The sequence below is a fragment of the Zea mays genome, chromosome 9, assembly GCF_902167145.1.
Source record: "Zea mays cultivar B73 chromosome 9, Zm-B73-REFERENCE-NAM-5.0, whole genome shotgun sequence".
In the NCBI taxonomy this organism is placed as follows: Eukaryota; Viridiplantae; Streptophyta; class Magnoliopsida; order Poales; family Poaceae; genus Zea; species Zea mays.
In genome coordinates, this window is record NC_050104.1 from 137157626 (window position 1) to 137170668 (window position 13043).

The 13043-nt window shown below is 41.7% G+C and overlaps 1 protein-coding gene across 3 annotated transcripts; it reads right to left on the reverse strand.

Moving 5' to 3' along the window:
• Positions 1 to 7126: 7126 nt before the first annotated feature.
• LOC100273998 (uncharacterized) lies at positions 7127 to 12072 on the reverse strand. Of its 3 annotated transcripts, XR_002264746.3 has the most exons (7): positions 11718 to 12072; positions 9584 to 10517; positions 9151 to 9246; positions 8745 to 8881; positions 8397 to 8583; positions 8126 to 8297; positions 7127 to 7440 (listed from the first exon to the last, which is right to left on the reverse strand). XR_002264746.3 is itself a non-coding variant. In NM_001365807.1 (6 exons), exons 1-5 carry the CDS (start codon positions 11909 to 11911, stop codon positions 8171 to 8173), a joined length of 1488 nt encoding a protein of 495 aa, NP_001352736.1. In that variant the 5' UTR covers positions 11912 to 12044; the 3' UTR covers positions 7144 to 7440; positions 8126 to 8170. The 3 variants fall into 3 exon arrangements, 1 of the variants encoding a protein (NP_001352736.1); NR_158620.1 differs by having other exon boundaries at positions 7144 to 7440; positions 8126 to 8583; positions 11718 to 11830; NM_001365807.1 differs by lacking the exon at positions 8397 to 8583 and having other exon boundaries at positions 7144 to 7440; positions 11718 to 12044.
• Between the last annotated feature and the right edge of the window lie 971 nt (positions 12073 to 13043).

Consider the following 13043-nt stretch of genomic DNA (forward strand, 5'->3'; position numbering starts at 1 on the left):
TTTGTCGTAGTCGTTGTCGTCGTTGTCCTTTTGGGAAGAAGTGGACTCGTCGCTGTCGTCGTAGTAGACGATCTCCTTGATGCGCCTCGTCTTCTTCTTCTTCCCATCTCTTCGTTTGTGACCCGAGCCCGAGTCGGTAGGCTTGTCATCTTTCGGCTCGTTGACGAAGGACTCCTTCTCCTTATCATTGATCACAATCCCCTTGCCCTTAGGATCCATCTCTTCAGGCGATTAGTCCTTTCGTGAAGAGGACGACTCTGATACCAATTGAGAGCACCTAGAGGGGGGGTGAATAGGTGATCCTGTAAAAACTTGATATTTAACTCACAAAACTAGATTAGGAGTTAGCACAAATAATGCCAAGTGGCTAGAGAGGAGTCTTAGCAAAACATAATAACCACAAGAAGATCAACACAGATAGACACAGTAGTTTATCCCGTGGTTCGGCCAAGTCCAACACTTGCCTACTCCACGTTGTGGCGTCCCAACGGACGAGGGTTGCAATCAACCCCTCTCAAGTGGTCCAAAGACCTACTTGAATACCACGGTGTTTTGCTTTGTTTTACTTTATCCCGCTTGCAAGGAATCTCCACAACTTGGAGTCTCTCACCCTTACAAAGATGTTCACAAAGAAGCACGGAGTAAGGGAGGGATGAGCAACTCACACAAGACACAAAGATCACAGCAAATACACACACACAAGACCCAGACTTGAGCTCAAGAGACTATCACGAGTTTCACACTAGAACGGAGCTCAAATCACTAAGAATGTCGAATAAGTGCGCAAGAATGAAGTGTGAGTGATCAACAATGCTCAAGGAATGCTTGATGTTCTCCTCCATGCGCCTAGGGGTCCCTTTTATAGTCCCAAGGCAGCTAGGAGCCGTTGAGAGCAATCCAGGAAGGCAATTATTGCCTTCTGTCGCTTGGCACACCGGACAGTCCGGTGCACCACCGGACACTGTCCGGTGCGGATCTCCTTCCTTATTTGGCAAAGCCGACCGTTGCAGATTCCTAGCCGTTGGCGCACCGGACACTGTCCGGTGCACACCGGACAGTCCGGTGCCCCTCCCGACCGTTGGCTCTTGCCACGCGTCGCGCGCGGATTCCGCTGTCGACCGTTGGCCCGGCCGACTGTTGGCTCACCGGACAGTCCGGTGAATTTTAGCCGTACACCGCCGATGAAGTCCCGAGAGCAGCTAGTTCGCCAGAGCCAGCCTGGCGCACCGGACACTGTCCGGTGCACCACCGGACAGTCCGGTGCACCCAGACTGAGCAGACTTTGGCTGAACAAAGCCATCTCTTTTCCAGTTTGATTTCTCCTGTTTCCAGCACTTAGACGCAATACATTAGTCCATAAAACAATGTACTAAGTCTAGAAACATACCTTTTGACTTGATTTGCACTTTGTCCACCACTTTGCATAGATTAACACTTAAGCACTTGTGTTGGCACTCAATCACCAAAATACTTAGAAATGGCCCAAGGGCACATTTCCCTTTCAGTTTTCTTCAAAAGCTTGTGACAATATAGTCTATTCGATGGATGACAAGCGGTGTTTATTGCCTCGGTCCAATAAGAATCTGATACATTATATTCTGCTATCATTGACCTAGCCATATCAATGGGAGTCCTATTCTTTCTTTCAACAATACCATTTTGTTCCGGGGTATATTTGGAAGAGAATTCATGTTTAATACCCTTGTCATCACAATATTCATCAATTCTTGCATTTTTAAACTCCGACCCATTATCACTTCTAACTTTCTTGATATCAAAATCAAATTGATTTTGAGCCAATATAGCAAATGACTTGAATTTTTCAAACACATTAGATTTATCTCGAAGAAAATAAACCCAAGTGAATCTTGAATAATCATCCACAATCACAAGACAATAGGAATTACCACCAATACTCACAAATGATGTGGGCACAAATAAATCCATGTGAAGTAATTCCAAAGGTCGATGAGTGGACATTTGACTTTTATTTGGATGAGTATTTGCCACTTGCTTCCCGGCTTGACAAGAACTACACAATTTGTCCTTCTCAAATTTCACATCTTTCAAGCCACGGACTAAGTCATGCTTGGTTAACCAATTGAGTTGCTTCATTCCAACATGACCAAGTCTTCTATGCCATAACCAACCTAGTGAAGCCTTTGAGAATAAACAAGTTGTGAGCTTTGCCTCACTAGATGAGAAATCAACAAGGTAAATATTTTCATGTCTAAAACCTTTAAACTTAAGATTGCTACCATCAACACTAGAGATAATAACATCATCAACCGTGAAATTGCAACTAAATCCTAAATCACATAATTGAGCTACGGATAGTAAATTAAAATTCAAAGACTCAACCAAGAGCACATTTGATATGGAATGATCATTCGAAATAGCAATTTTACCCAATCCTTTAATCTTTCCTTTGCGATTATCTCCAAATGTGATACTATCATAATTTGAGCAATCTTTCTCACTCATTTGGGTGAACATTCTCATATCCCCGGTCATGTGTTGAGTGCAACCACTATCTAACACCCAATGTTTCCCTCCCACCTTGTAGTTCACCTACAAAAGGAAATCAATCTCTTTTAGGTACCCAAAATTGCTTGGGTCCTTGGATGTTAGTGACCAAGGTCTTTGGCACCCAAATAGCTTTTTTTTGTTGCCAACAATTGAAGTACCAACAAATCTAGCATGAACACCTTTTGCATTATGAGAAAGAACATAGCAATGCTCAAAACAAGTGGAGGATACATTCTTGAGCTTGGGACAATTTTTCTTAACATGTCCCTTCTTGTGACACTTGTGACACACTTTGTCATATTCTTTCACAAACAATGTCTTTTGCTTTATAAAAGCATTCTTTCCTTTCTTGGGAACATATCTAAGACCCTCACGGTTAAGTGAGCACCGTTGACTTCCCAATATGAAGTCCAATTTAGCCTTTCCACCATATGCCTTTTCTAGATCATGAGTTAGAGCATTTACTATATCTACTAACACTTCATTCTCAACAATGATTTTTGATTCATCAAGGGCAATATTATCATTCATGAGAGAAATTTTGCATTTATCACAAATAGAGTTAGTAGGTAGTGGTTCACTTGTAGGACTATCAAGTAAGTCACAAGTGACTCCAACATCCTCGGTGACCACCACAACTTCATGCACAATAGATGATTTTTGAGCATCCGCAAGCTTCTCACAATTTTCCTTTAGATCATTGTGAGAGGTCTTGAGCTCCTCAAAAGACACTTGGAGGTTTTTATACAATTCCTTCAAGGTCTTAATTTTTTTTCTTTGTGCATGTAGTCATCGGCCTCACCTAACATTCTAACAAGATCATCATATGAATAGCCATCATCATCAACATCATCATCATCATTTATATCATTTAAATCGGTGATGATTTTTACCTTAGCATCTCCCTTTGCCATGAGACAATGGGGGGATGAGAAGAGTGAGGGAGCTTCCTTGATGGCAACTCCGGCATTAAGCTTGGATGAGGTGTCATCATCATCATCATCCGAGCTATCATCCGAGTCCCATTCAACTAGGTAGGCTTTGCCATCTTTCTTCTTGTTGTAGAATTTCTTTTTCTTCTTATCACTTTCATCTTTGCCCTTCTTCTTCTTGTTAGGGCAATTCATGGCAATGTGACCGGGTTCCCCACACTCAAAACATTTTCTATCATTGAAAGCATTTCTTCTTGATGTTTGACCTCTTCTAGGTTGACCTCTCTTCATCTTCATAAATTTGTTGAATTTCCTTACAAATAGAGCCATATCACCATCACTCTCACTTTCATTTTCTTCATCATTACTATCTTCTTTTTCAATTGCCTTAGAGGCTTTAGCTTTGAGAGCAATTGATTCATTCTTCACTTTCTTTGCCAAACTTATAGCATCGGCTTGAGATTTCTTGAATATATCTTGAGTAAGAATTTCCCCCCAATACTTCGGTTGGAGAAGTTGTAGATAGATCACTTCTTACTAACATTGTCACAATAGTCTCATATTTCTCCGGAAGTGATCTAAGGAACTTATGAGTGAAGTCCACATCTAGTACATTAAAACCAAGTCTCTTGAGTTCATTCACTATCTCATTTAACCGGTTGAACATATCGGATACACTCTCATCTTCTTTCATAATAAATTGCTCAAACTTCCCTTTGCACACATATAGCTTGGCACTCTTCACAATTGTAGTTCCTTCATGAATTTCCATTAGCTTAATCCAAATCTCATGAGCGGTTGTGAGATTCTTGATACGATTGAACTCATTTATATCAAGAGCATCATAGAATACATTCATGGCTTGATCATTTGTAAGGATATTCTCATTGTCACTAACGGATGGTTTATCTTCCTTCAACACAACAAATCCATCCCTGACAATTGGCCAAATTTTTCCACCCATTGCTCTAAGATGCATTGACATTCTTATTTTCCAATAGTCGTAGTTATTCCCATCAAAATGCGGTGGCTTCCCAATGTGCACATTGTTGTTACTAGCCATTTTGTCCCACTCTGAGATGATTAGATCCACAAACAATGGAGTCATTGGCTCTGATACCACTTGTAGGATCTAGGACACCGGCTAGAGGGGGGTGAATAGACGGTTTTGACTAAAATAAAAAAAACACTAGGGAAATTTAATCAATATAACAAGAGGTATAAATTCTCTAGTGATAACAAGTAAACAATCTATGAGAATCAACTAGTGAGATTGAAAACTTGAATAACAATGTGCAAAATAGTAATCACTTGCACGGCAATAAGTAATGCAAGAAAGTAAAGACACCGAATTTTATCCCGTGGTATCGGTGATTTGCCGATCACCCCTAATCCACGTTGAGGTGGACTTCAAGCTCTCACTTGCTCCTCTATCAAGACACAACTTGATCTTTGAGCCAAGTGGACAAGAAATCACTCAATACTTCGATTCCACTAATGTCACCTTTGCCGCTCCGGCGAGGTAGGCGCGAACCCCTCACAATCAATACCGCGGCTTCTCCACAATTTGGAGAGCTCGACGGAGACAATCACCCAAGCCGTCTAGGAGGCGGCAACCTCCAAGAGTAACAAGCCGATGACGCTTGCTCGGTGTACCACCTAGTGCCTCAAGAATCACCGATGGATGCAAATGCACTAGGAACACTCAATCTCTCACTAGAATGCAATCTCAAGCAAAGAGTGTGAGAGAGTGAGTTGGAGGATCACAATTGAGCTCAATGTATGCAAGAAATGGCCAAGAGAGCCCTCACACACGAGCTACCCTTCTATTTATAGTCCCCCACTCAAATCCAACCGTTATGAGCAAAAGGCACTTGTTCTGCGCACACGCGGATGGTCCGCGCCCTAGGGCCGGACGGTCCGCCGTACACATAACGGCTATAATTCCCGTTTGAAAGATGTCAGAGCTGTCAGAAAAGTAAGGTCCGGACATTCCGCCCACCTTGGCTGGACCGTCCGTGACCTGGCAACTTGGAGCACACAGAGCTCTGACCAAGTGCAGTTAACACAGGCGGATCGTCCGCCTACAAGGCCGGACGGTACGAGACCTGGAGACAGTACTGTCCGGGCTTATCCTTCGGACAGTCCGTAGTACAAATCCCAAAAACCACACAGTCCCTGCCCAACCCATATTTGGCACCTGCAGACTGTCCGCCCATCAAGGCCGGACGGTCCACACTATAATTCAGGGACTGTGCCGAGAGCAGCCTCCTCTGGTCAGGACTGCGGACGGTCCGGCCCCAAGGCCCGGATGGTCCGCAGTGCAAATGAACAGGACTTGTCCGAAGTGGTCAGACTTCGGACCCTACTGGAGGATCGCGGACGGTCCGCCCTCAAGGCTCGGACGGTCCGCGCATCCAAGACTTTGCACTTTTCAAAACAAGCTTTTGAAAGGATTTTTAACTCATGAAATTTGAAGCGCTGTTAGTCCTCATGCAAATGCAACCACTAGATGCTCTATGTGGCACTAATTTTTACACAGATCAAAGTCATTGACCCCTCTTGATAGTACGGCTATCTAACCTACTAATCCGGTCAAGTATCTTCTCTAAACTCCTCAAGACCGGCAAAAACAAAACCTATGTTATACCTTTGTCTTCACTTGATCCACAACCAATGCTTATAAATCTCCAAGATTTCCTTTTCTATGTGGTCCAACCCTGCATTCTTATTTCTCCAAGAACCGTTAGTCCACAAACAGTTGTCATTAATTACCAAAACATCACTAAGGGGTCTAGATGATTCACAATGACTATGTGGATATTTCGGACATCATGGTGTAATAAAGTAGTACTTCTTTACGCTATTATTTGAGCACTATGTGATAATGTTCAGTTATGTAATCATTATGTACGTGAATTTCTGATCCTGGCACGTACATGTCTCGCATTCGATTTGCCTTCCAAAAGCTCAGACACATCTCCTCTGATCACAACAACACGACAACTCTTGTACTCCTGGGCTTCCCCTTTGCGACTATAAAAAGAGGAGTACAATGTCTCCAAAGGGGGAGGGCGGAACACAACACTTCACCACACACCACTTCCGATATTGACACCAATCTCAATCATACTTAGAGACTTGGGACTGGCTCCCTTTCTCAACTAGCTTGTATCCCCTATTATGAGTACATGGGTGTAAGATAATATAAGTCTCATCCCTCTCGTCGGAAGTAGGACCTTCTCTTGCTCGAACCCGGATAAATTAGCATAAATTCACTTGTTGGTTATGACCCTCGGATCAAAACACTTGACTAGTGAGACACTCCTTTATTCCAGAGAGGATAATCATATTTTCTACAAGACATTTTATGAACTTTAATCAACAATTATTCAAATTATATACAAGTTTAGGACATAAAATTTACATCGATTAATTGGTATTAAAATTCCTCTAAGATGATATTGAGTCTAGCAAATGAGAATATATAAGGGAATCAAGGGTCAACATCTATTCTAATTGACCTTTCCCTGATCAAAATACGGTTACGCCTACCATTCAAGACTGGAAACAGACACGATAGCTGTTAACTAGGTGTTCAGCAAATAATCGACACCCAGGTTTTTTTTGCAACTAACCCATTAGCCTAGTGGATAAACGGGGCCTAATAATACAAGTGCATAATCAATCGCAAATAAATCATTAGATCCACGATACATTTCAGCTCCGGTAATGATACATACAACCGCCTACGAGTTACATCACCATCACAAGGATTATGAAGACTAATCTCTTATGCTCTCAAAGTGACAGTTTATTGTGCCGACCTTGTATTTGAGTAGTCACAACTGGACAAGTAAAAATCTCTTGGTCAAATCGTTCAACACAAGTCACCAACTGTACATCTGGAATCTTACGCAAGCTTTACTGCTTTAGAAGATGTCAGCTAGTCGTGAATCCAGAGGAAAAGGGTACTTCACTGCAATGAGAACAAATATAAAAAAAAGATTAAACAAAATTTCAGAAGGAAATGTCACTTCAGTGCAACTGAGGTTGTTATACAAAACAAGCGCTGCCATAATACACATACATAAAGTACAAATACACGCATACAGGAAATACAAAGGTCGTACAGCTCGCAACAAAATCAACCTAGAAGACTAATTATGATAGTTTTAGTGTGTAGAAGGCAAATGACTTTTGCTGTTTGTTGCTGTAAAATTAATAAGACAAATGTGCAATAAATAAATACATGTCATAAGAACAGGATTGACTTAAAGGTAGGAGGCAAAGGTTCAAGAAAGGAGCTAAGGCCATCTCCAGCAGATCCCCTATCTCATCCCTTATCTCATCCTCTATTTTCAAACTTCACTCTGCAAAGAGTGTCATCTACAGTTCCGTGTCCCCTATTTACCCTATCCACTGAAAACAGCCTAAGTCAATAAGATCTAGAGTGAAGCTTTGAGATCACTCAACAAGAAACCTAGGGATAGCACAAGTTAAAGTACAGTTTGGACCATGTATCTCCGGTACTCCTTAGAGTTCACTAATCAAGTTCACCATGAACTAAATGCCACCAAGACATTAGACAATATTAGCAGGGCAGTAGATGCCATCAATGCATGCACTCATATGTACATTTCCTGACAAATTGGAGCACATACCATAGCATTCTGCCAGGAGTACAGCTGAATTCAGACCAAAATTTATCATGCACGCTTATCCTCCGGAAAGATATGCATGTTTACCATATCCCCAGTTCCTTTCACTGCACTGCCTACTAGAGAGAGCCCTTCCTCATCAGCTCCCTCACCTGCATCCTCTGAATAGGCAAACCTGCACATGACAGGAACAATGAAAACTGAAAACCTAAGTTGGAATCACGGAAAGACACAGCTAAAAAATCCATAATGTGTCAGGAATTGCATGCTTAACTGAAATTAATTCTCAACATGAAATATTCATCTCCGAAGATTAAATGGATTAATATATAGTTGAACAGGGAACATCTTCAAGGATCATAGAAGTTGCTTTACAGCAAAATTCATTATGAATATTGTAAAGAATATGATTGTAAATCTGTTTCAGAATATATGCTTGTGCTATTGCTAAAAGCAACCACCTGCAGTAAGCAAATAAGCCTTCTTCACAGAGTATAATATAAATCGATGACAATGACAACTTATATGATGAGATAAAGTACCACACAATTGACATCACATTGTTTACAGGAAGGAAAGCCAACTCAAATGAGAATAATGAAATTCATAGTCGAAAGTTTACCCTGTTGGATTGCGAGATGGTGACCAAAGGATGCATATGATCACGAGGAGGGCATATGAAAGCACATTCCAAAAGGAGGGGATGATCCAAGCCCGTTGCCAAAGTTCACTCAATGGGTCAGTTGCATTGAAATATAGCTGATTCAACACAAAGCCAGACCACAGTCAATATGAATTGCAGAAAAAAAGGTACTGTTTTAGTTTTTCTTCTCTCAAACATTTATCAAGTTGATCTATGGTCACAATGGCTAAAATAAAGTGGGATCTATGGATATAGAAGAGGGGAAATGACATAGAACTTGGCTCGTGCTCCTACGCTCATTTGCCTCGCAATTGCTTTCTAGTGGCTTTATGGTATCTACATTACATGGACCACATAAATGAACTTTAGAGTTGATAAAAGATACCTCATAGCCAATCCAAGCGATTGAGATAAGCACTGACACAGCCAGAGAATTTGTAAACTTCCGATATAATTCAAGTTTTGCCATGCTTCTCCGCAGCTGTAGTAAATTAAAACCAGTGCTAGAATCAACCATACATGACCATACTTCATAGTAACAGGCTGCATGGTGCATAACCTAGCTAAGGTCATGTTTAAATGCACTAGAGCTAATAGTTAGCTGCTAAAATTAGCTGAAGAAATCCAAACAGTTTAGCTAATATTTTAACTATTAGCTATTTTTAGCAAAATAGCTAATAATTGGCTAGATATTTGTTAGCTAGCTAATTCCACTAGCAATTTTTTAGCCAACGAACTATTAGCTCTAGTGCATTCAAAAACCCCCTAAATAGAAAAGGAAACATATTCTGGGATTAGTTAGGCCAGGACGTGGTTACCTGCAGCTTCTCCAAAGTTCTAGAGAGGGATGAAAATATCCAGATGATAAAGGTAGCATCAAGTACAGCAACAGGCAGCACTAGGAATAGCCTTGTCTTTCCAGAGAAGTCATTGATATTTCCCAGATTTTCAACTAGTTCAAGAGCTTCTGAAGCAACAAAATATATGAAACCAAGAGCAGCAACTCTTGATGTTATGCCACCCAATGTGGGTAGAACAACACCATAGCCCATCGAAACTACTAATAGAAGAAAACGAGAAACAGTCTTCTTCACAGCTGTAAACGTAACTGCCCACAAGGTAATGCCTATAGGTCTGGTTCCAGTTGAATTAAAGTTAGCATACTCAAAATACCAGAAAGCCATTTCACACATGCCAAGAGCAATAACAGTTGTTATATGGTAATGCAGCTGCAAAATGTCCTTCCAGCATCGCACGAACTGAATGAACCATAGAAGTCCAAGTGCAAGATATGCAAGTGACATGACACCATAAAATGTCATCATTGGAGCCATTTTACCAGGGAGGTAACCCTGTGGATTTCTCCAAACAGTTCTTCCTGTAACCTTCAATCCCTTAAGTTGAGGATCACAGAACATAAAATAGAGGTAATACATCCCTGTTTTGTTTATTGATACAATTTGAGTTACCATAGTGGTTTCTTCATTTTTACCATCAAAGAATGTCTGGATCCTCTTAGGCCAGTCAGGGTTCTCAGGATTTGGACGTATGATCACCTCTCCTACTCTACAAGATTTCTCTTTATCAAGCTCAGGCGTGCAGCATATTGCATCAGAGTGTAGATATGAACCTCCAATTTTGTCCCTGTCCTGTATCTCAACAATTATAGCCTCCACCAATCCTGTCTTTTGCTGCATCTCCTCATGCCTAGACGCTGACTCCAGGGTGCGACGAAATACAATGGAGTCAAACCTGAAAGATTAGTCCATTAGATCACAGAAAAGTAAAGATTTAAAAGACATCTGACCATGTAATTTTTATTGACATGATACTTTGCTGTTAACCCATGCAGTTTACCATGAAATTGTTTGTGAACAAAATGCCTAATGACATGGATGCTCCAAAACAGTTGACCTAATGTCCACCACTACACTGCTCTGCACAGTAATAACAGTGACATGGCATGTGCCATACAGAACCTAAGCCAACTTTACTGTCTTTCACATGTTCATGTCATCAGAGCATGACAATCATACTAAAATTTGATAAACAAAGGATACACACCATCCAAACAGTGATTGTTTGTATCCCCTTATTGGAGCTTGGTGCAGTGCAAAGATGCAGTAATGCTCCCTGATTCCAACCCCATAAGTCATAACACGGCAGCCAAAACAAAGAAACTGAACTATGCAAGGTGGTCAAACGCACTGATTCAGATAGAACAGTAACTTTCTTTTAGCAGCTGTATCCAAACCAATCAACAGATCATCCTACATGAAACCAAATTGTAAAACAAATGGCTTCATTTCTCACATATATAATATCCAAAAAAAGCAGCAGCAAGAAACCTAGGAATGGCAAACACTCAGGATGCAAATTAAGAACTAACAGCAAAAAAAGGTAGGTAGTCAAGGCTTCAAGCTGCCTGCAACATAGTGGATCACAACCGACTAAAAGGACATAATCAACTTTTAGGACCTACTGTAAAATCCCAGCCTCATCACATGCTGCTGGGCAAACAAAACTAGAGCTGAACCAACGCAATAAAACTGACTGCGACATACACTTGATCACGACTCACATAAAACAATAACTGCCTTTTATCAGCTGTTCCAACTAAGTCAATAGATCAGTCTACCCGAGCACAAAATTACAAGAATTTCCACTTGATCCAACGCATAATATCAAAAGAAACAGCAAGGGCCCTAAAAATCGGGGCAAACACCCAAGACGCAACTTGTTCAGAAGTTCCTGCCGTCCCAACCAAATCCTCTTGTCGTACACACCATTGCCCCGGAACTAGCTCGTTGATCAACGAAATGCGCCGCATTCAACACTCTCATATGATCCTGCACACCAGCACCCTCTCGATACGTACGAGGTCCGCAAGACCCTACGGGCGAGGCGAGCCGAGGAAGTGAGGACCGGGCGGATGCGGTGGCGAGCGCCTACCTGATGAAGGATGAGGAGTTGGATAAGAGGTCGGATGCGTAGAGACCCTCGCTCCCGCCGTGGAAGAAGAAGGAGTTGGCCCGCGGCGCGAAGCCGCCGCCGGCGTACTCGTGGATTGAGGCGTCGGCGCCCCGGGCAGCGAGGAGGGCGATGAGGGAGAGCCCGAGCGCGAGCGAGAGTGTGGCTCGCCGCATCGTCGCGAGGGTGCGTGCGGGCGCCGCCGTAGCCGTCTGCTAGTCGGCGGCAGCGGATGGATGGAAGTGGAACCGGAAGGAGAGGGGGCTCGTCTTGCTGCCAGCCGGTGCAGGATGGTTAAGGTTGATGTAGTGTGACCAGGCATCAACATCGCTTGCGTTGTCCGTTAACGATAGCGAGTTCACTGGACCAGAGAAATTCTACGTAGTACGACGTGTACATCCTTTAAAAAAGGACAATACCTCTACTTAGGATTAGGAACAGTCAACATCATCGATTATAGAGATGCAGGAAATTCCTCTATTAGAAGACAGGAATAGGTAAATTTTTTATCCCACGAGAATGTAAATCGGAAAAACTCTTCCTCAGTTCCCCTAATAGGTAAACAGGAACGAGAAGCATTCCTCGTCTCCGTTTCCCACAGTGACCTATTAAATTTGTACGTGATGATGTTTTCGTGTAATAGTTAATAATAAAAATAAATAATTATTTTGTCATAAGATCATTCATCGTACAAATGTGTTTATTTTGATGTACACAAAATGATTTCTTATATATGACAATTTGTATAAGTTACTATGTTTTGCATTAAAAACAAATGATATATGTCTTAATTATAATTTAAGCGGGGACGGGATCCCCTTTGGGGATTTATCCCGCCGGGAATAGGAATGGAGAAGAAATGTCACCGTAAACGTTTGTGAGGATTCCGGCAGAAAAAAAATTTATTGCGGGGATGGAGATGGGGGCTATTCTCTGACGGGAAATTCCCAATTGTCATCCCCAATCCAGTATACTATACAGCTAATGATGATTAAAGTTACAACTTGTGCTTCATAATTCATCTAACTTTATACTTAGGTTAATCTTTAGGGCATGCACAACTATGAGGCAGTGGACAATTTTCTAAATACAAGAGACAACAAAAAACTGCATGATACAGGGTCTATTTGGTTCAGCTTTTTTCTGACCAGCTTTTTCGAGAATCTAGCTATGGGGAGAATCTGGCTGTGTAGAGAATTTAAGTATCATTAGGATTACGTGCGGAGGAAGATAAAGTTGTCCATGGGGCTCAGGATTTATAAAGTGATGGATTACTACTATTGCGACGACTCAACCGATTATATGTTT

Excerpts from the sequence above, each read along its gene's own strand:
- LOC100273998 (NM_001365807.1), bottom strand. The coding sequence starts at position 11,911 with ATGCGGCGAGCCACACTCTCGCTCGCGCTCGGGCTCTCCCTCATCGCC. Across the intron at positions 9,247-9,583 it reads GAACTTTGGAGAAGCTGCAG|CTGCGGAGAAGCATGGCAAA; the intron begins GTAACCACGTCC and ends AATTTACTACAG. Across the intron at positions 8,298-8,744 it reads CCATCTCGCAATCCAACAGG|GTTTGCCTATTCAGAGGATG; the intron begins GTAAACTTTCGA and ends TGTCATGTGCAG.